General features: G+C 58.7%; 1 protein-coding gene and 1 long non-coding RNA gene across 5 annotated transcripts in view; one reads left to right on the top strand and one right to left on the bottom strand.

Annotated features, from left to right (window-relative positions):
• The window catches only part of LOC137222512 (uncharacterized), a 31,142-nt gene that overhangs the window by 1,075 nt on the left and 7,459 nt on the right, over positions 1 to 22,608 (top strand). The gene's annotated exons all lie outside the window — the stretch shown is intronic.
• Positions 153 to 19,530, bottom strand: ADAMTS10 (ADAM metallopeptidase with thrombospondin type 1 motif 10). 4 transcript variants are annotated; one of them, XM_067733877.1, is made up of 27 exons: positions 19,376 to 19,530; positions 17,055 to 17,133; positions 16,018 to 16,065; positions 15,555 to 15,741; positions 14,970 to 15,316; positions 14,463 to 14,619; positions 13,247 to 13,464; positions 11,694 to 11,777; positions 11,450 to 11,595; positions 11,001 to 11,044; positions 10,747 to 10,852; positions 10,515 to 10,661; positions 10,177 to 10,318; positions 7,232 to 7,339; positions 6,677 to 6,822; positions 6,516 to 6,579; positions 5,686 to 5,788; positions 5,321 to 5,454; positions 5,099 to 5,222; positions 4,011 to 4,163; positions 3,759 to 3,922; positions 3,537 to 3,663; positions 3,312 to 3,441; positions 2,762 to 2,966; positions 2,346 to 2,522; positions 2,093 to 2,252; positions 153 to 934 (listed from the first exon to the last, which is right to left on the bottom strand). In XM_067733877.1, the coding sequence occupies exons 4-27, from the start codon at positions 15,640 to 15,642 to the stop codon at positions 825 to 827; spliced, it is 3,384 nt and encodes a 1,127-aa protein (XP_067589978.1). In that variant the 5' UTR covers positions 15,643 to 15,741; positions 16,018 to 16,065; positions 17,055 to 17,133; positions 19,376 to 19,530; the 3' UTR covers positions 153 to 824. The 4 variants fall into 4 exon arrangements, with proteins under 4 accessions (XP_067589978.1, XP_067589977.1, XP_067589976.1 ...); XM_067733876.1 differs by lacking the exon at positions 16,018 to 16,065; XM_067733875.1 differs by lacking the exons at positions 16,018 to 16,065; positions 17,055 to 17,133; positions 19,376 to 19,530 and adding an exon at positions 16,543 to 17,027 and having other exon boundaries at positions 4,011 to 4,091.

The raw sequence follows: 22,608 nt of genomic DNA, 5'->3' as shown, positions 1-22,608 counted from the left end.
AATCACTGGTTTCTAGTCTGTGTTGGAACAAGTCCCCTTTGGCCTGTTGGGGCCGACCCGCGGGGGGCTGTGGTCGCTTGCAGGATCGGGGGTAGGGGACAGCTGAATGTGACCCAGTCTCACTGACACACACCCCCCCACGCACGGAAATCTACACAAGACAGAACTTTATTGATGTAGGGCTTCCTGGCGAGGGGTGTGTGGGCCCCAGGGCAGGGCCTGTAGCACCATGATGGGGGTGGCCTGGATGACATGGTCCCCCTGGGGCAGGCAGGGCACAGGATGGGGTGGATCTTCCCAGCTCTGCCTCCCCCTGTAGCTGGTCTGGTTAGGTGGAGGGTGTCAGGGAGGTCGTGCTAATCCCCTCCCCCGTGGCGGACATAGATTCCCCCCCAGCTCAGAGTGGAGGGGTAGGGCAGTGCTGGGGCGGGGGGCAGGGCACCGGCTGACCCCCTCCCCACCCCCACTCTTCACAGTACATATTCCGATCAAAGGCGGGGGTTGTGCTGGGGGTCTCCCTAAGGGTGGGTGGCAAGAGCATTAGGGCGAACAGTTGTTCCCACCTCAAACCCACCCTGGAGGGGGTCTCATTCTGAACTGGGAGACGGGAAAAGGAGGGGCCGTGGGCGTGGCCAGCCCCTCTCCATACCCCTCAGCCAGGAGCCCCGCAAGAGTTCCCAATAAATAACTTCCGGCTCCGTCTCACCCTTCACTCCCAGCTCCTGCCCCCCTCGGGCTCCTTCAGGCTGGCCAGCTGCAGGCCTGGTCGCCCCACCCCCATCCCCAGCCGGCCCCCAGCCTTGGCTCCGAGGACCGTGCGCCCTCTAGCGGCCTTGACAGGTTTTGCAGCACATTTGGCGGAAGTAGGCTCGGCTGCAGAACTGAAATTTCAGCACCAGGGGGCAGTAGGCGACCTTGTTCACATCCTTGCACTCTGGAGGGGGCGGGAGAAGAGTAGGTGAGGGGAATCAGGTCTCAGCACCCCTTCTGGCAGCGGCGCGACCGCAGGCTGCACAGCGCTTCCTAGCTCCTCTGTGCCTCGGTTTCCTCACCTCTCAAAGGGGGCTTATACCAGTAACTATGTCATTAGGTTGTTTTGAGGATGTTGGGAGGGAAGTGCAGGTCTGGGGCTGGGACACCGTGCTACACCACGAGAAAAGTGTTCCTTTTCCAGTTATCTGTTTGGAGCTGTAATCCTTGCTCGTTTCCCTTTGTAACAGACTGAGGACCTTGAGCTCCAGAGCAGTCACTCCTCTCAGGGTATTTGTGTAGTTTGTGTTCAGGGTAATTGACAGTCTGTTCATGACAATGGACCAGGGTTCCCAGTTAGCAGTTAATGATGTATGACAGGGCCCGGTGCTAATAAAGGGCTTCACGTGGATTATTTTAGTCCCTCTCCCTAACAGGGCACTCCCTCAAGTGAATATATTAAACGCCTCTTGATAAATAAGAATACGAAGGCACAGAGGTGGAATGTGAATCCAGGCAGTTTGGTTCCGGTGCCCTCAGTAAGTAACCTATTGCTCTCTATGAAACATAAATTAGGTAGAAAAAAATGGGTATATTTAAAGCAGTGGTTCTCAAGGAGATGCGATTTTACCTCCCAGGGGACATTTGGTGATGTCTGGAGACATTTTTCAGTTTTCACCACGGGGAGGAGGGGTACTATTGGCATGCAGCAGGTAGCGGTCAGGGATGCTGAACCCCCGACAATGCATAGGGCAGCCCCCGTGACAAGGAATCATCTGGCCCCAAACATGAATAGTGCCTGAGGCTGAGAAACTGATTTAAAGAAAAATATCGGGCAGATAATGTTATACATGGAGATGATCAAGGTGAAGGTCATGGAGGTGGCTGGAGGAATGACCTGAGTTTGGGCCCCCAGAAAAATCAGGTGCCTACAACGCCTGGCGCACAGTGGCACCTAATACATGTTGGCAGGCAGGGAATGGTGAAAGATGGTCTGGAGAAGACAGAGAAAGGCATTTCCGTGGTTGCAGAAGCTCTAGGGCCAATGGCCTGGAGCCCCAGCTCTCCTATCTATGGCGTCCTCTGGACAGGACCCTCCTGGTTCCCTCCCCGCCTCACATACCTTCCAGGCCGTCGCCGGGGGGCGCGCTGTCACACTTGGCCTCGCACTGCTGCGTGGCGGGGGGCCGCAGGGCGTCCGCGCACTCGCGTGAGGGCTGCCCTGTGTGGCTGGAGCAGCGCACCGGGCGCTGTTGCTGCCCGAAGCCGCACTGCGCGGAGCACTGTGGGGAGTCGCGGATGAGCCGCAGACCAGCGCGGCCACCCACCCTGCCACCCGTGCCCTGGTTCCCGCCCTGCAGGGCGCGCCCGCCTACCTCACCCCACTCTCCCGCCACCCAGCGGGCCGGCGGGCAGCGGCGCAGGTTGCAGCGCATGGTCGCCGGCGGCTTGGCCGCGGGCGGGCAGTGCGTGGGGGGCAGTGTGGCGCGGTGATCTGCGCTCTTACAAAGGACGACACGGTGGCGGAGGCCCGGCCCGCAGCTGGGGGTGCACTGCAGTTGGAGGGGGCGTTTCATGCTCAGTGGGCGCCTCCCTCCCCGCTCACACAAGGAGTAGGAAGGATGCTGGTCCGCTGGGAGGTGAGGACGGTACAGCTAACTTTGGACCAGTCACGGTGGGGGCCGGGGGGCTCACTAGGGCTAGCGGGAGTGGGGAGGCGCCTCAGTGTGCACCCGACATGGGCAACCCAGGCCCGTCCCTGCTCTGCACAGGGAGGGAAGGGGCGGCTGACCTCCGACCAGTCGAGGGCGGCCCACTCTGGAGGGCAGGCCGGGCCGTGGCAGGCCTCCAGCACCGGTGGGCGCGGCTGCGGGCAAGCGCTGTCGTCCAGCGCCTTCTCCTCGGCGGCCGACACGCGGCGCTGGCACACGACGGAGCGGCTGCGCACGCCCGCATCACAGCTGCGGCTGCAGCGCGACCAGTTTCCTACGACCCAGCTGTGGGGGGAGGGTTAGTCTGAGACAGGACGCCGGGCAGGCCACCCTGAGCCTGGGGCACGAGCAGATCCTCCTCCTTGTCAACAGGTAACATCATTGTGGAAGCTGGCACCGGGATGCCTGTTGCCCCCGTGCCCCACACCTCGAACTCAGAACAACTTTCTTCCGCACCCACGTTGGGGGCTGGGAGGCGCATCATCCCCAGGGGAGTTCACCTGGACTTGGCCAGGGAGCACCACTGCTCTGACTTTGACCTCACCTTAGGGAGCACCCACTCCTCTGATCCCAGTAGCACCATCACTCCAGTGCTTGCCATCCCGACCCTGCACCCTGGCAGGCACTCACTCGGGTGGGCAGGGCTCTGTGTTGCAGGCCCGCTGCCTCTTGGGTAGCTTGCTGTGGGCGCTGCAGTGGTGCGGAGCCACGGCTGAGCTGTCCAGCTGGTTGCGGCACTCCACAGCCTGCACCTGGCTGCCTGGGGGCGGGCGAGAGGTCTGCTCAGCCCTGCCCGACCCAGAAGGTCAGCCTGGTGACCAGGACCTGCCCCACCCCGGCCCACCCCGGCCTCACCGCCTGCACACTGGGCCGAGCACTTGGTCCAGGGCGCGTAGTGCCAGGAGTACGGAGGCAGTGCATCTCGGGTGATGGGTGCATTGAAGCGGTAGCGGAGGACCGGCAGCTCAGTCCGGGCCAGCACCTGGGGTTGTAGGCGGGGATCAAATGGAAATCAAGTTCGAGGCCCCACAAGGATGCTAATGTTCTCCTGCACCTTGCTCCCAGCCCTGCTGTTACCATGATGATGAGAGATGCGTTAATGGGTCCCAGGGCTTCTAGGCTCTGGGTCTGATCCGGCCCTTGTCGCAGCTGAAAGGTGGTCCCGGCCAGGGGCAGGCGGTGGGGCTGGGGGGTCCCAGGCAGCCCCTCCAGCAGCAGGGACTCCTGGTCCCCCTTCAGGGCTGGGGGACAGCATAGGGGTCAGAACCCCAGCCACGCTGACGCCGCCCCTGCTGACCCCCCGTCCTCATCCTCCCACCTCTGGCTCACCCAGGTGACTGAGGGAGAGGTTCAGGTCCTGGATGAAAATGTGGACGGAGCCTTTGGGGATCCAGACGACTTCCTCGTACCCTGGACAGTGGAGCTCAGATGTCACCCACTTGGCCCTTCCCTGCACCTGCCTGTCTCCCCCATTCCTGGTCCCTGATGATAACAACTAACCATTACCATGCTAAGCACGTACAGAGACATGCCACCTCATCCACAGCTCTGACCTTGTGAAGTTAGATGTGTCATCACACCCACTTTACAGATGACAAAACTGAGGCTCAGAGAGACAAAACAAATTGCTCAGGTTCCACAGCTAGGAAGTGGCTGGGCTGGGATTTGAACCCACACTTTCTCACCTCTCAAACCATCAAAGTGGCCCGACCCGCCCCCCACCCCCCAACAAGCAGCAGGGCTGGGCTTGGGCAGAGGGAAGGGGGCACCGCGGGGCCCTGACCCACACAGGGTGACTTGGCGGTTTTAGCAGTCAGAGTCAGGTTTGCAGTGAGCTCCATCACTTACGACCTGGATGATCTTGGGACCCTGTGAACCCTCTATCCCTGCCCACCTGTGTCCCCCCTAGTTTATCTGTACCCCAGGACTATCCCCTGAACTCCACACTTGGCCCTCAGTGTGTGTTTGGTCCCTTAAGCCCACCTCCCCTCTCCCACCTCACGGGGGTCTCTTCCCTTCAGCCCAAGGTTGGGAGGCATTCAAGTTCACCACACCCTGCAGCTATCCCCACCCCTAGTAAGCTCTGTGCTTTAGCACAGAGGGTCCCTCAGCCTCCTTGGGGGGTCAGGCGCCTGCCCCCTCAAGACCCGGTTTGAGGCCCTCAGGATGGGGCAGGGGAGAGATTTAGGCCTCCACCCCCTTGGACACTTTAATTGCTGAGCTTTAGGCACCAAGAACCCAAGCCAGTCCCTGACCCTGACCTGGGGCATCACGTCCGGGACCTTTTGGGGTCCCTTACACCCCAGTGGGCCCTCGGCTCTGAGGAGTTGCTGATCTTGGCTACTGTGGTGGGGCGAGCCCCGCCCCCAGCCACCAAGTGGGGAGTGTGAAAGGGAAGCTGGGGGGAGGTCTCTCACCGGCTCCAGGCCAGGCTGGGCTGAAGACCCCCTCGATGGTTTCGCAGGCGCTGCCATCACCCCCACACACTCTGCACTTGTCTTCCCGCAGGTCAGAGCCCAGGACCCGGTCGCAGCCCACGTGCTGGGGAGGGCAGTGGTGTGCGTGGGGGAATTCAGGGAGCCGCCCCCCTCCACCTCCGGCCCCCTCTCCCCTCCCCTCTCGCGGGGAGTCCCCTCCACCTTGCACTCGCCGCTGACACAAATGTCCACTGTGTCTGGGCGGCAGGGCGTCCCGTCCACCACAGCCGCCGCCCTCTCCGTGTAGAAGTTGAAGCCTTCTGCTAGGCACGTGAGCGAGCAGGCCTTCACGCCCCCTGGGGGGCACGGCCCCATCAGACTGAGGGCCAGACCCCAGACCCAACAAGGACAGGCAGGTTGGGCAGAGGGAGCGGGGCCTCCCGGTGTTCAGTCTAGGCGCTGCTGAGCCACATCCCGGGTGCTCTGGCTCCTTGGGTGAGGGGAGGGCTCAGGGCAGACCCCATGATATGGTCTCCACCTGCGGCTGTCCCGTTACTGCCCCAAGGCCTTCTGAGTCCCCTGCTCACCTCCCCGGTACGTTTTCCACGTGTAGAATTTTCCACGGAAGGGGACACTGTCAAATTCAGAGCACTGCATTTCCCTGAAGTCCTGGGAGCCTGGGGGACAGTCCTGGGGCACAAAAACGGAGAAGTAGGGAGGCCAGGTGTTGGGGGGGATGCAGTTAGGGCAGAGGCCTGGGGATGGAGAACTAATGCTCTGAGCAGGGGTGGGTTGGAGGAGTGAGGCTGGAGGCAAGGAGGCCAGGGAGGAGGCCGGGGAGGGGGCGTGGTGTCTGAGATGGGAGGAGGTGACTCATTAGAGTTTGTGGGCAAGCTGAGGATAACACCTGGGTTTCTGGTCTCAGACCATGGGGCCTTGAGAGAGCTGGCTTAGGAAGGAGCAAAGCCCACTCTTGCGAGTGTGGGGGATGTGTGGACGGAAGTGTTGGACAGGAGACTGTGGTCTTTGGGCAAAAGGCAGTGCAAGCAGGGGACGAAAACTTGGCCACTGAATTTTGGGGCAGGGAGCTCGGGTCAGCTTTGGGGCAGGAGCAGGGCTTTTGGGGGGAAATTGGGCAGTAAAGGGAGGAACGCGTGTAGTTGGAGAGGGTTGTCAGGGGCCAAGCAGTTATTTCCAGGTGGGAGACGCATCTACTGCAAAAGTGTGAAGAGTTGGAAGGAGACAGGGCCCAGGGCTGGTGTAGGGAGATCCGGGAAAGGAGGGGGTGGCCGCTGCAGGTTTCCAGAGGAGACGGTGGCCAGCTGGCCCAGGCTTGTTGGAAGCTGATGTATGCCTTTCTTTTCCCGCGTGTAAGAGGGGCCAACGGTACCCGGCTTGGGATCCTGGGGGGACTCACATCGGTGTTGCAGGAACGGTGCCTCCGTCTCTCGCCCAAGCAGTACTTGCCCCCGATCGTCGGCCTGGAAATGGGGGTGGACGGCAAAGAAATGGGGCAGGGGGAGTAGGGGGCGAGGACCGCCCGCCCCGCTCCCCCGGCAGCGGGGCCTGGGGGCTGACCTGGGGCTGTCGCAGTGACGGCTGGAGGAGGACACGCCGCCGCCGCACGTCCGGCTGCAGTCGCCCCACGGGGTCCACGGGCCCCAGGCGCCGTCCACGCCCTCCGGCCGCGACCCGAAGGGGACGCAGACCCGCTTGTAGCACCACTGCGGGTGGGATGATGGGGAGGGGTGAGTCGGGCTTTGCGGACTCTCTGGGGCTTGGCGCTCAACCCTACCCCCACCCCAGCCCCCCAGCCGGAAGTCTGAGCCCTCCTGAGGTGAAGCGAAAGCGGGAGGGGGTGGGGGACGGAGGTGGGGTCTGAAGACCGGGATTCTGTCCGGTAATGTGGGGGCGTGGCTAGGGTGAGACACTGTTCAAAGAAGGGGCGTGGCCTAAACTTAGGGTCCGGAACGGGTGGTGAAGCTAGTGTTGGGACGAGCGCGCAGGGCACGGCTTGAAAGCGAGTGTGGCCTCAGGCCAGGGGTGGGGCTTACAAGCAGTAGGCGTGGCCAAAGCCGATGGAGGGGTCTGGGGGTGGGGGTGGGGGTGTGGAGGCTCTTGGCCTGCGCTCACCCCCTTGTCGATGGTGTGCGTCTGGCACAGCGTGCCCTCGGCGGCCGGGATGCTGTTGGTGATGCACCGGTTGCTCTTGCTCAGACACCACAACTCGCTGCAGACCTCCTGCGGGCCAAGGCGCCCGCTCAGCCTCGCCCCCCTCCCACCTGCCTTGGGAGGACCGAGGCGACCCGCTCACTGCCGGCGGACAGTGGGGCCCCAGCGTTCCTTTCCTGGGTCTCTTTTTGCAAGCCCTTGTGGGGGCATGGGCTGGGACCTCTCCTCTGCCCGTAAGCAGCACTTATAAAACACCTAGGAGTGCCGCAAACTCCCTTAGGCACCACAATCCCCATTTTACTATGAGAAAACCAAGGCTCAGCCAGGTAAGGTCACTCGCTAGAAGTCACACAGCTCCTAAGGGTTAGTCTGGATCCTAACCTAGAACTTAGATCGCAGCGTCTATGATCTCATCCCTCTACAGTTCAACCCGTGGCGCCTCCCAAGTTTCTAGGAGAAACCTTGGGACCTGCTGAGAAATGAAGAGGAAGGATTTTTAGAATGGGCAAAGCAGCCCACCCAAGAGCAGTGGTTGAAAAATCAGGCCTGATGATGGCTCAGGTCAAGGGCCCTGTCTCTAATTCTTTTTCCAGCTGGTAGTTCTCATTGTTTCCCCCACCTAAACTGGGGAAGCTCCCAAAGCTGTTAATCTATGGAGGGTTGAGAGGGGATAAGGGCAGGCTGGGTTTATGTGGAAAGTTCCTCTAGTTCTCCCAGTGAAAAATCAGCCCATCTTCCTCCTGAGTCTTACTTGGGCTGGCCCAGACCCTGGCATCAGGTCCTGTCCCTGGCAGGAGGCTGGACCAGTCCCAGGGAGTCACTCAGAGCCTTTAGGTTCAGGTTAATTAATACCCCTGGACAAGCCCCACTGGGTTCAGGTGTGGCCAAATTTGATCCTCTAGCCTACATCCCGCTCCATATCCCTGGGTCTTTCCTCTGAGAAGTGAAGATTCTTCTGTCCCCTTTTTATAATCACATGTAATCTTCTCTTAGAACCTGATCCTTCCAAACTTTGAAGATTTGGGATTGGACTGAGCAATGGCGGTAAGAAGGAACTTTCCTGTGTTAGCCTCTGAGAGACACCTGCACACACATGAGAAGTTTGGAGGGTTGTTCTCAAACCTGCTCCCTCAGAAGATACTTCTCATCTAAAAACTCAGCCTGGTTTGCTGGCTTCACTTGGCTTATGTTCTCCTGGCCATGTGTAAAAATATCACAGGCCCTGATCCCACTTCTGACACCTCTTAAAGAGAACTGCCTAATCCAGTCCTGCTCTTCCTCCTCTCCACAAGGAGGTGCCATGGTATATATGAATGAGTCCTGGGCCACTCATGGAGACTTCAACTCCACCACTGACTTGCAACACATTTCCCCTCTCTGGGCCTCATCTGTTAAGACGGGCCTTGTCTACACATGGCTGAGGGGCATGTAACAGAGTAGATATGAAAGGGCTTGCATAAACACCCTGTTATTGAGTAATAAGACCACAACTATCTCTGGACCAGGCACCAGGCCCAGCTCTTTACACATATTAACTGGTTTACATGTAGTCAATCATTTACCCCTTTGCCAGGAAGGCCAGGAAGATGTCCCTCGGAAAAATAAAAGGAAGAATCAATTCAACATACAGCCAGCAGTGGTCCTTGCTCGATAATCTGGCACTTTCTCCACTTACCCACCCCTTTATAAAATTTAGATTCATAGAGAAACCTAGATTCCAATCCCAGCTCTGTCATGTTCTCGAATGGTGGCTTTGGGCAAGGCATCCTCCTTAGGCCTCAGTCCCTTCTTCTGCAACGTGGGGGCAATAGGGTTGTCAGGAGTTTAACTGAGATGATACATATCACATGCTTGGCATACAGTGAGCATTCAATAAATGTCAGCCATCGTTGTCACCGTTAGGACACCTGGGACACAGCAGATGCTCAAGAGTACCTTCTGAACTCTTTAGGAATTCATCAGAGGGAGCTGTAGTTAGTTACCAGCCAAGTTGGGTGGGGTGGGGTGCTGAGAGTGGAGTAAACATGAATTGATCCAGGGTTTGTCTCCTTGTCTTGCACTGGAATAAAGCGAGGGCATTTTAACAGCTGCCTGCTCCCTGTTTTGAGTTAACATGGCCTTAGCTTGGACAAGTCATTCCAGCTGATCTTTTTGAGTCTTGAGGGTGTGGAGAATTGGGACTGCGTCTGGGCTACGAAGGCTGAGGCTGTGAGGAGTTAGGGGGTGTGTTCAGGGAATTGGGGGAGGTAGGCAACAGAGGGGCAGACCCCAGATGAGCCGGTGGTCCCTGGTGGCTTCCTCGGGGGAGCTCGGAGTGGCATCCCCAGCTCACTTCTCTACAGGTGGATGGGGCTTTGGGAGCTGAGTATAATCCTCAAGCGGGAGTGGGGAGTGATCAGGAGGCTCAGAGCTTGTCCAGCTAAGGACTGGGGTCGAGAGATCTTGTCAGTGGGGGAAGGAGGGCATGGAGACAGGGTATCCCTAGAAGGATCTCTCCAGTTTTTTGCCAAGTGGGGAAGATGGTTCATCCCCAGGGAAACTATTTCCACCAAATCTGGATGTTTCGTTAAAAATGGCCCAGTTAGGGATCTTGGGACTTCAGTCCTGCTGCAGCAGAAGGTGGACCCCCAGGCTCTCCCCAGCTCAGTTCCCAAAACAGGGGTCTGGAGAACCAGGAGATCCCATTCTTGTTCCCGAGCATTGTGACTGTGCGTGACGCTCGTATAACCCCATGCACCTCTGTCCTCCCGTCCCCCACTGAGGCTCACTTCCCTTCCCAGCTCTCCCACCCCCACTGCCTGTGTGTGGGGTGCCCACATGGAGTTTCCCACCCCCAGTGGCCCCCCCACCCTGGTGGTGGTGGCCCCCTCCCCTCCCAGGAAGGAAAGCAGGAAGGCTCTCTCTACCCCGTATTTACACTGACGCGATTTGACTCCATGCTGGAAGCGGCATTGTTCGTCTGCATCATAGGCCTGGCCGGGGGCCACTGTTGGGTACACGAAGTCCTGTCTGGGCGGCCGGTTGTTCAGGCAGAGCCCCAGGCCCAAGCTGTGGCGAGAAGAGAGCAGCTGTCACGCTGGAGGGCTGCAGGCCAAGAGCTCAGAGGCCCCAGCCAGGTGCGGGTCCCGGGGAGCAGCCCTGGGAGCACATGACCCTTCTCAGAAGCGGCCCTGATTGCCAGAGGTCCTCCCCTCCCCCAACGCGAGTGTGTGTCCCTGGGTGGGACAGGCAGGTGGGTCCTCACTCCAGAAAGCTGGTGATGTAGTCACGGCTGCAGGAGGACCACACAAACGGGTTGGTCTTCATGGTGATGTGCGCGGCCATGAGTTTGGCCGGGTCCTGGCCACGGGCCCCACAGCTGTTCCCCACGCCGTCGTGGTTCATGCCAAACCTGGGGAGAGGAGCGGCGGCTCTGCCGGGTGTCGAGGGACCTGCCAGGCTCCTCCCGCCCGCCCCCTCCCGTGTCCCCGCCTCACGTGTGTCCGATCTCGTGGGCAATGGTGAATGCTGTGGCCAGGCCGATGTCTTCGTTGATGCTACAACTTCTCTCTCGCTCACACATCCCGCCCACGGGGGCCAAGCCTGGGAAATGGGCATGTGGGGCTGCAGCTGGGGGCTCGGGACTGCGTCGTCGACCCTGTCCACTCTGTCAGGTCCCCACCCCCACCAGGGCCAGTGTCACCCAGCCCACTGCCTTCAGACGTGCCTGAAACCCAGGGGACCCGGGTACCTAGTGTGCCGCAGGGTTTGTTCTTGTAGATGCAGATGTCATAGCTGTGAAAGGAGAGGAGGGCCGTGAGGGAGCTGGGCTGACTCCCTAAGCCCCGCTGCTACCATCCTGCCTGTCTCTGGTGGCTGAGTCCTGCCTGGGAAGCGTTCCCTGCCTCAGAACTGAAGTCTCATGCTCTTGCCCCAGCTGGCCTTGGAGATGCTGGGGTGCATGAATGACCGACTGAATGAATGACAGAGTGAGTGAAGGATGCGTCAGTGTCCGAACAGCGCCACACATCCTCAGGCTCCCCAGCAGCCCCTCCCCCTCCCCGGCTCCCCAAGGGGGTGGCTGCACAGTCTCGGCCTCTTCCATCTCTCGGCAGAAGCGATCCCTGCTTAGACCTGGACAGTCCCCTGGACAGCTCGTCCCCCGGCTCAAGTCCTAGTGGAGCCGTCCCCGCCCCTCACCGTGTGATGAGCACCGCTGTGTCATGGTTGGCCACGCCGTTCTCTGGAATGGCATTGCCATGGCCGCTACGGTTCACGATGGATTTCTGCCACTTACAGAAGCTGTCCAGGGACTTCCCAGCATGGTGGGTGATCTCCAGGGTGGGCTGAGGGTGGACAGAGAGAGGTGCATGGGTACTAGCCACCCAGGGGAAGGTGGGCAGCGCTGGCGTGCAGGGGAAGGTGGGCCCCCCCCACCCCGCACCTGGTCCTCCGTGAGCAGGATGAGGCGTGTTACCAGGATATTAACGATGTTTCCCAGACTCGAGTCCTGGAAAAGTTTGGCAACCTGACCTCCAAGAAACAAGAGAGACCGAGTCTTAAGAGGGGCCCAGAGTAGAAAACAAAAAGTGAAACGAGGACAATAGCTTGCTTTGATCTAGTACCTACTGTGTGCTGGGGCTCAGGCTAAGCCTGCTGCGTAGATCTTCACAGGAGTACGTATTATCATTCCCATTTTACAGATGAGCAAACTGATGCTCAGCTGGTTAGGATGTGCAGCTGGCAGGCGCTGGAAGTGGGATTCAAGTCCGGCTAAGCCTGTCTGCCAGTGCGTTTCTTTCCAACTCACCCCTACCCTGCTCAGCTTGTCTGTCTACTTGTCCTCCTTCCTCCCTGCCCACCCGCCGGCTGCCTCTGCCCAGAGATGGCCTAAAGGATGTGCTCATCTGGCCTCATTCCATACTGTCTGAAGGTACCAATTTGAGCATCACCACCAGAAGGTGGAAGTGTGGGGGCAGGAAGCTCTGGAGACAGTGGTCAGAGGGGAGGAGGAAGTGCCCGGGGGAGAGTGGGCACAGATGATGGAGGCCACTCTGTGCAATGACCTTGGAGCCCTGAGCCATCACGGTCCCATGTGGAAACCCCCAGAAACCCTGGCAGGTTTTAGGGAACTTTGGAAGCCCAAGGGAGGAAGGCGGGTCCTGGGCAGAAAGCAGGGGTATCAGATATGAAGTTATGTTAACGTAACGGGCCAACTGTCTGCGCTAAACTTCTTGTCTTCCCTTTTTGCTTTAGTGGAACAACAGCATCACTCATCAAGCCCTTACTGTGTGCCAAGTGCTCTAGCTGGCTTCCCTCTCACTATCTCCTACCCTTTTGTGATAGATACTAGTATAGCCCCATTTTACAGAGGCAGAAACTGAGGCTCAGAGAGGTCCACCGTCTTGATCAAGATCTAGGATGGGTGCTGACTCTGAGCGTGGGTCAGCCAGGTCAGCCTGTATGAATTTATAGGTAGGCGCTTGGGCGAGCCCTGCATGAAGACGGATGCACACCAACGTGTGTGCTGCTAACCTGGGCAAGTACCTGCAAGTCGCCCATTTATTTTTTTATACAGCAAATAATTACAGGGCACCTTACTGTGTGCTAGGTGCCGTGTTAAGCTTTAGCAGTTCACTGCATCCACCTTAGCCTTATGAAGTCAGTACTATTATTATACCCATTTTACAGATGGGTAAACCAAGGCAGAGAGGTAAAGTAACTTGCCCAAGGGCACACAGTTCAAAAGCGGCATAGCTGAGATTTCAGGCCAGGCTGGTTTGCTCCCGAGTCCATGCTTCTAGCCACTGTGCTAGGCTGCTTCTCTTCCTTCCTGGCCACAAAAAGCCCTCCCTTCTCACTTACCCTGTCCCCTCTCCATTCTCTTTCACTGGCCTCAGGTCAGGGATGGGGGGGATGGTGACACCCCTTTTCCTAACCTCTGGAGCGAGCTCTATGTACTTGGCGCTCCACGCCCAGGGAGGGGGAGGCACTTACAATGTTCATGATGGCCAGCACATACTGTTCCACGTCTCGGCGCCCGTGGTAGGCCACCATCATCTTGTCAGCCACCACCAGGGTCTCCACATAGCGCTCTCGGCTGACCGAGCGCTTCAGGCCTGGCTGGCCGCGCTCTGTTTCATTCCCGAGGGGCCAGGCAGGTGGCGGTTTCAGGGTGCGCAGCCACCAAGGCCGCCCCTTCCACGGTTTCTCATCTGGATGGACAATTTCTGGTCATTCTGCTGCTTGCTCTGATGGTCCAACTCCCTGTCTGATGATTCATCTGGCTGTCAAATAGCTCATTCTTTTGCTGCTGGTTCTACAATGATGTGGCTGTCTCACTGCCAAACTGGTTGGTTGAACAGCCGCCCAGCATCCCATGACAATCAACATGACCGTGCAACTTCCCGACAATTCCACGGCTCGAATGGATGTGTGTAGCAGCCTGCCTCGCTGCCAGAACTGTGTGCTTGTACGGCTCCCTGGCCTTCTGACTGTGCAACTTTTTACTCACCCTGCTGCCAACTGTCTGGCTGTAAAACAATCCACCTGCCTGACGGTCTTATTGCTTGGCTGTCCCAGCGACTGTCCAATTGTGACACCATCCACTTTTCTGTTTCTACAACCCCCTGTGGTGGTGTGTCTGCCACGGTGTGCTACTCTGGGACTCTCAGATTATGCAACTAATTCAATGTTCCAGTGGCTCTGCCTTTCCACTGGACAGACATCATTTTTTTTTAGCTGTACGATTGTCCTGGGGAATCTTCTGTTGTCTAGCTAGTTTCCTTACTTTCCCATTCCCTAAATGCCTGATGTTACAACTGTCCTCCTGCAAGTCGGGTTGTAAATCTGATCCTCCGAATGGTGGCTAAGGTCTCCTGGTGTTTTCCTTGTGCAACTGCCCCGATATTGGTTACCACCATCCTGCTGCTTAACTGTATGATCAGACGATAATCCTAGAGATGGATGGCTTTACACCTGAGCACCTGCCTGGCTGTCCAGCTGCCCGTCTCACTCACTGCTGGGCCATTGGACTACGGCAGCGACGGATGCGCTGTTCCACTGTCTGCTGCCCTGCTGACTGTCTGCACTGCTTCCTGGTGTAGCTGCCTGCCGACCTTCTGGATGGAGGGACGCTGCCATCTACCTCTGCCTCAAGGCAAAGATGTTGTGCACCCCCTTTGCCCAGCCCCAGAGAGAAAGATGTATGTACCTCTCACTCCACAGGCTGTGTCCAGGTGGGGGTGACGCAGGGAGGAACGCTTGTACACCACGTGGGGACCACTCTCCTCTGGGCCCCGCTGCCCCTTGGGCCCTCCTTGCAGGGGCTCGATTAAGTATTCTTCTTCATCTGCCACAATCAGGCCATGCTGGGGGTTGGGAAGTGGGACAGAGGGCTCGGCTCAGGTTCTGGTTCCCAGGACCCCTGGGACCCTATCTCTGTCTCTATGACTTAATTCCTTCCATTGTACTGGGTTTACGTTACTGTTCCTTGTCCGGTTTCTTCGACGTTCAGCTCATTAATCTTTAGCCTGACCTAAGGCTACACATTTGCTTCTACGGACTGCTTTAGCTGCACCTTAAAATAGCTAATCCTTTCGATTAGCTCGAAATGCTTAAAAAACTTCCACGGTGATTCCTTCTCTGACCTATATACGTGTTTTTCTTAACTCCCAAACTCGTGGGCATTTCCCCCTACCGCCCAGAACCCTCCACTCACCAGGCCCCCACAGGTGCTGATGGCCACGTGGGAGCTGCTGGCCTGGCCCTGCAGGTGGCCGGCGTAGAGGCAGTGGGGCCGGGCGGCCCTCTGCCAGGCCAGGCCCTCTCGAGTCCAGTACTCCACGGAGACATGCCCCGCCAGGAGGCGAGGGCTGCGGGTCAGGTTCAGCAGGAAGTGGGTGCTGGGTGCTGCCACCTTGTAGAAAAGGCGGGACTCTGCTTGGGGCCCTGTGCCCCGACGCTGCCTCCTGGGGGTTGGGGGTGAGAAGGCCAGCAGTGCCCCGTTGTGGTCCACTCGGGTGGGGAAGGCGATCTCATAGCTCTCCAGACTGGACAGGAACTCATCTGTGGGTGAGGGTCAAAGGCTTGGGGACGGGCCCTGGGAAGGACCCCTGTGTCCTGCCCGCTTGGCTGCAGGGTAAACGATGCTGGCTTCAGTGAATCCTGAATCCAGGTCACCTGCTCCAAGGCTCTGGTCTCACTGACCCCAGCGCCTACCCCACCACGACCACCGGCCCAGCTGCACTGACCCCTCCTCAGTTCCTTGCTTGGTCTCCCACCACTACCCCCGAGCCACCCCTACCTTGAGACCGGAAGGCGTGCGTGACCTCGAACGTGAGGCCCAGCCCCAGGGCGAGGGCCCAGCGGAGGATCTGGCAGGCAGGAGCCATAGAGGCCACGTGTCCACATGTCTCTCCCCAGCCCCGGCTGCCAGCAGCCCCCACAGCGCTGCCTTCCCTGTTCACAGCCTGGGCAGCATCACCGGGATCCTGGGATGGGAGAGCTGGGTCAGCGGGGCCTGGTCCTGCTGCCGGGCAGAGCCAGTGCCAAGGTCCCTCACCAGGCAGACAAAGACACCTGCAGCAAGCCCTTCACTCCCAGCCTCACGGATGCCCATGGCATTCCCCCCTCCACGCCCCTGGTTTGAAGACTCTGAATGCATTTCCTTACTCAGTAGCCTCTCTGTCCCCCCCCTCCCCCCACTTCCCCACTATCCTCTGTATGCTCTTAGGACAGGCGGGGACCTTGACTCCGTGAGCACTTACTATGTGCCAGCAACTGGCCAAGCTTGTTCATGCCATCTCATTTCATTTCTGCAATAACCCAGGGGATTCGTTCATCGGGTGGCGGCTGTGTGTAATATGGATACAGTCCCTCTCCTCCCACTCCCCCCCACCCCGTGGGGCTCAGTCTCACAGGAATGACAGATGACAGACAAGTAAACGAAAAGACGTGTAATTCAGATCAGGACACGTTCTTCATGAGAAATAACCAGGAGGCTTGCAAGCAGAGGTGGGAAGGATGAGAAGTGAAGAGACAGGAGACAGTGCAGTGGTCCAGGCAGAGGAACGGCAGGGGCAAAGGCCCAGGGGCAGGCAGGAGCTTGGTGTGGACCCAGGACCACAAAGGGCCAGGGCAGGAGGGCAGCAAGGGGCTGCTGGCCTGGGACACACTTGAAGGCTGGTCAGCGTGAATTTTCAACCCATATTAAACCCGAGGCCAGTGCTCGGAGCACCCCTTCCCCCGGGGGCCCTGCCTTCAGATTCTGTGTCACGGGTAGCACAACTCACCCCACCAGCGGGGCTGCAAACCCCTGCATCGTGGTCTCTCTTCCTGTGACCTCTCCTCCACCCTACATTTCCAGCCCGGCCCCTAGTCCTGCTTCCTCTCATTTCTCCTCGAAGCTCCGGGCCTGCCGGGCAGGTCTGTTTCTCCAGCATCTGCCCCAGGCCGGCCTGCCACAGACACCACTCTGGGCCACCACCCTGTGCCAAACCCTCCACCCCCCTCCTGTCTCCGCCCTCCTTCTCCTACTCTGTGCAATTTCCCCCTTAATCACATACTGTCTTGTTTTCTTTGCAGCCTGGCCAAGTCTGAGAGTCGATCCCCAAACAGGGCAGTTCAGCTCCTGAGAGATGGAGCCAGGTTTCCTCCAAGATGCTGACTTAGAAGCTGACACCCACCCCCCATCCCCAGCCACTTCTGATTGGACCCCTCCAGCTATGGGGAGCTCACTCCCACTCTATAACTGTGGTGCTCATTTCAGATGGGCTGATGCTTGGGTTTCTCTTTTTTTTTTTACCTTTTGGGGTCTTCAGTTGGTGGCGCGGTGTCGAACCTGTGTGTGAGTCTCTCTGGGCCTCAGTGCCTCTTCTGGGAGCCTGGACAGGGTGGGAGGGGGCAGTGAGGAGAGCAGAGCTGGGTCTGGAGTTCAGGGGTCACTGAGGACACCCTGCCCTTCTCCCCGGCCCTGGTGATCCTCCTTTTCGCTTTCATCCTCCCTCTGTTCCTAGTTCCCCATCCCCACCTCCCTCCTCCCAACTTCTGTCCCCTCCCATCCCCATCCCCTCCCCTATTCCATCCTTGACTAGCTCTGGGATCAAAGCCCCTTCTGTGTGTGTGTGGGGGGGTCCCTCGAGCCCCCCTCCTGCCTTAACACCCCTCCCCATGCCGAGGCGGCAGCATTCTCATTGCAAGTGAGGCTGGAGCCCCCCAGCCCCCCAATCCTGACCCTTTCCTCCTTCCCATGCTGCCAGGCCTGGTGCAGAAGCTCAGTGGCTCTGTGGCTCTCTGAGTCCTCACCTCGGTCCTCTGAAGCTGGGCCCCTCCCCCCTACAACCTCTCCCATGCCTCTGGTGCTTCTAGCTCAAGTGGGGTGTGGGGAGGGCAGAAGGACCCAGCACAGGTGGTGGGTGAGGTGCAGGATAGGAGGAGTCTGGGGGGGGATGTACAGGTACAGGTGTCTGCCAGGGTGAGGCCAGGGGGAGAGAATCTGGAACAGTGGTACAGCCCACAGTGGGGCTGGGAGGTATGACCTGCTCTGGGCATTGGGGGGACCACGAACAGATTGGTGGCTCTGGTGGGGGGGAAGAGAAGGCTTGGGGGTGGGTAGAGGATTACTGGGCCTGAGCCTGGGGTGGGGGGGCCACAGGATGTCAGCTGGGGGTCTCCCCTGGGATGTGTGCGGGTGACTACACATCCATGACTGTGCATGGCTGTAACTGTGTATATGTGACTTTGTGTGTGGTGTGTGCCCGCGTGACTGTGTGTGTCTGCCCATGTGACCCTGTGTGTGACCGTAAGAGTGTGTTTGTGTGTGTGTACCCAGGCCTGGCCATCTCCTCCAGCCCCTCCCTCCTACAAGGCAGGAGGGAGATGGCCAACGTGGGGGAGGGTGCCAGCCCGCTGGAGGTGGGGGAGGAAATACCGGCGGAAACAGCCTCTGGAAACAGAGGCTCCATCCCATCCCCGGGATCCTGCAGGGATCTGCCGCTCTACACCCAGATGTCCAGGGCCGGGCTGGGGGACAGGGCCGCGGAGCCTCCCTGCGGAGGCCAAGGCCGAGACTGCCCAGGCAGAGGCCCGGCCAGCCCAGGCTCTGCACATCTGGCCGGGCAGGCAGGAGAGGCGGCAGCCCCTGCCCGGAGAGCAGACAAAGGCCCGGCCTGCAGGAGGAGGGGGCCCGGCACCCGGCGGGTCTGCAACCAGCCGCTAATTAAAGGCCCTGAGCTGATGGCTGGAGACACTCGGAGACAGACAGTTGTGGCCCCGATGACCAACTCAGGGGAAATGGGCGGCGCCACTCCCACACCCAGACACACAAACACACATTGGCAACGACGTGCACGCACACACACTTGAGGGTGACCACACCTGTGAGGCTGGGGACCAACAACCAGACACCGCAGACCCACAAAGGACCCCCCAACACTCAGGACACACTCACACCCTGAGACAAACATCCGAGACACACAACTACACATTCCCCAGACCTATGTGCATACGTACACACACAACCCAGAGTTACACACCCAGGCTTACGTGCACAGACACGCACACACTCATCTCCACACTCACAGCAGACCAGGAACAAATTCACTTAGTCCTCCAAACCTTGAGACCCACCAGATGCACGTACACATAAGCATTTACGCACATGAAACTCAGACACACACGGAGACACACCGGCAGATGTTTGGAGAGACACACTCATCCAGACATTTACACCCAGGAGATGCTGACCTGCGTGCACACACTGGCTTACACTCACACTTCCGCAGACATAACACCCAAATCACACATCACACACAAATTCAAACACAGCCAGGCACTTACATTTTCACACAGCCACACACGCGCAGACACACGGCATTTATACAGACGTGGATGTCCACACACACACACACACACACACACACGGAGCAAACTAACGCAGACAGGCGCTCCCAGGAACTCAGGGGCGCGTTGTGTGTCGCACACGCTTAGGGACATCGCACACCGCCACAACCCCCATGGCCCGACGTTCATCGTCCGGCGGCCCACGGCCATCCCCGAGCGACGACGCGGACACACAAAGTCCCCCTTAGTCCCGCACCCCCGCCCCGCCCCGCCCCGCGCCGTTACCCGCGGCCGGCCGCCCGCCCGGGCCTCCGCCTGCAGTCCCCGCCGCCGTCTCGCCGGCCCACGCGCAGGAAGGGAGGGAGCGAGCGCGGCGGCGTGGCCGGGGGAGGGGGCGCGGGGACGGCACTTCCTGAGCAGCCTGCCAGGGTTATAAAAAACCCCCAAACCGCGCGCCGCCAAGACCCCGCCCGCCGCCGCCGCCGCCGCCGCCGCCGCCGCCGCCGCCGCCGCCGGTGCAGGGCCGCGGGCTGGACCCGAGCCAGGGACCCGGGAGCTCGGGCGGCCCCGCCCGGACAGGCGCCCAGTCGTGGGGGCGGGGGAGGGATGGAGGATGGGGGTGAAATACGGTGGGGGCGGGGATAATGGGCGGCGGCGGGGGGGGGCGGGGAGAAAGAGGTGGAAGGGTGGGGGGAGGGGAGAAAGCCTAGGGTAGGGGGCTAGAGAGGGAGGGAGAATTGGGTAAGGGTAAGGGAAATGGAGGAAGAGGAGAAGGGGGTGGTTGGGGGAGGGGGAAGTTGGAAGGGAAAGAGGCGGGGCAAGGAGGAGGAGGCAAAGTGAGGGGGGCGGTAAGGGGCAGGAATGGGGCCAGAGGGGGATGGGGGAAGAGGGTGGGGGAGGGGAGGGCCCACTCCCTCGCCGGCATCCACAGCGTCCACAACAGCTGTTATTTATTGAAGGCGAGTCCTCGCTCAAACAAGCATTTATTGGGCGCTTCCCGTGTGCCAGGCACAGTGCCCGGGGAGGCTGAATACATCTCAGCTCGCCCCCGCCCTCCCAGCGCTCCCCTCTGGGAGTCTGACCAGGACGGAGCCAGGGCTTGGCCTGGCTGGTCCCATTTCACAGAAGAGGAAACTGAGGCCGGAGAGGGGGCGAGTGAACGCTCCGTGAGAGGGGGTGGCCCTGTGGGTTTTGGTTACCCCTGGAGCAATGCTCATTAGACGTGGAGCTAAGGCATGAGTAGGGGTGACCTGCACAGTCAGGGCCGGGATGGGATTTGAACCCCACGTGGCCGGCTGCCCCCCCAGGCCTCTGGGTGCCTGTCTAGGGGCTGGTGCTCCGGGAGGGGCAGGGCGGTGACCTGCAGACCGCAGGATTCCAGGCATTTTCCAGGCCTGGCCCCCAGGGAGCTAGGCAGAGGCTGGCCTGGCCTTGCCCTTGGCCTTCTCATCTTCCTCATCCCTTGGTGGGGTGGGGGGGGTGGGGGGCGTAGTAGCCTTTACAGGGCCAAGCGGGAGGGGTTCAGCCAACAGCAAACATTTGTTTTCTTTGCCTTGAACTTGGAATGACATGTCAGGGCTCCTGCATACAGTAGGTACTCCACAAATACCAGAGCTCTTCCGGAGCTCCCACCAGGTTACAGCTCCACCTCCACCCCATCCTCTCCCCAGGCCAGGCCAGAGGGGCAGCCCATTCTCATTTGCTACCCACTTTCCACCCCCCCAGGGAGAAGCAAGTCTAAGAAAGCCCTCTCTGCCTCTGCCAGCCTGTCCCTCTGTTCCCAGCATGGGCCTGTTGGGAGCCCACCCTGAGCTGCCTTCTGTTTACTTCTTTCTCCGTCGGAGGGGGTGGCTGCCTTTGCATTCTCAGTTTGCCCTGATGCTAAAACCTCCTCCTTTCAGCCCAGTGTCTGCTCCAGCCACAGGTCCTTAGTCTGGTGATGGGTGGCCACCAGACAGCGCTGAGAATTTCAGGGCTGCTTTGTACAAGGAGTTCCCAGCTTCTGCCACTTACTAGCTGTAAAACCTCCTATAATCGTCTGGGAAACTGACTCTTTGCGTCCATTCCCCTTCCCTGATGTGCCACAACCCCAGATGTCCCTTGGGTGCTCCCTTTCCCCGCTAGGTGTGGTCTGGGTGTAGGACATGTAACTTGGCCCTAAGCCACACCCACTTCCCATCTCCTGGCCTCCTGGACTGATTGGAGGATGGGCACATAACCAACCTGCAATGAGCTGTGTCAGGGCTTTTGCAAGGAATCCTGGGAAACAGATTTTTGCATCTTGAGTAGCATTTGAAGCTGAGTCCCCATCTTAGACGACAGGGAGAGACCTCTAATAAGACTGAAGCCAACAGACTTGTGGTTGCCAATGGGGAGGGAAGGATTGGGAGTTTGGGATTAGCAGAGGCAAACTATTATATATAGGATGGATAAACAACAAGGTCCTACTGTATAGCAGGGGAACTATATTCAGTATCCTGTGATAAAGCATGATGGAAAAGAATATGAAAACGTATATATATATATATGTATATATATAACTGAATCACTTTGCTGTACAGCAGAAATTAACACAACATCGTAAATCAAGTATACTTCAATTAAAAAAAAAAAGATGAAGCCACCCAGGTGGAGGAGGGCAATGGCCCCAAGGCCATCATTTCAGCCCTGAGCCAGCTGTTCCTGAAGCCCATAGCTGGGCTTTCATTCATGCAATCTTTATTAAACAGTGTTTTGTGCCAGGTGCTGGTGCAGGTACTGGAGACACAGCCAGGAACAATGACAATCTCCATTCCCCAGAGGTAATTGACCTGCCTCTGGGCCTTTGCACTTGCTGTTTGCTGTGCCTGGAAGGCCAACTGCATCTCATTCTTCAAGTCTAGTCTCAAACATAGCCCCCTCAGTGAGGCCTGCCCAGCCACCCCACCCCCCCACACTTCAAGATTACACCCCCCCAACACACATACCTCCTCTCCCATTTCCTGACTTATTTTACTCTCAGCGTGAGTCACCACCTGACTTACTCTGTGGAATACTTGTGTTTGTTGATTCTGTCTTTCTGACGGGAATGTCAGCTTTGAGGATGGAGTCTTCATCTGTGAGGTCCACAGCAGTCTCCTGAGTGCCTAGAACAGGGTTTGGCACAGAGTTGGTGTCAGTATTGAATAAATAGGGAGCTGTCAAAAGGCTCCCTGTGGAGGTGGCATCCACATCCTGGTTTGAATGTTAAAGAAGGAGGAAGTGAGGGGGGCCCCCCGTAGTGAGGGCATTCTAGGAGAAGGGCACAGCAAGTGCAAAGGCTGTTATGGCCAATACATTATCTTTTGACTTAAACCAGCTTGGACTGATTTAAAAGTTTTTTTTTTTTTTTTTTTTTTGTAATTTGCAACCTTTAGAACCCAGAGTGATGTAATGAGTTGTGCCTGGAGGGATGCAGTACTCCAGGGCTGCCACAGGAGGGTGTGGCAGAATCTCATTCTTGCCCTTGGACTGTAGGAACTGGGAAAAGAAGAGAGACA

This window comes from Pseudorca crassidens, chromosome 3, assembly GCF_039906515.1.
Source record: "Pseudorca crassidens isolate mPseCra1 chromosome 3, mPseCra1.hap1, whole genome shotgun sequence".
Taxonomy (NCBI): Eukaryota; Metazoa; Chordata; class Mammalia; order Artiodactyla; family Delphinidae; genus Pseudorca; species Pseudorca crassidens.
This window is presented reverse-complemented; position numbering and strand designations above follow the sequence as displayed.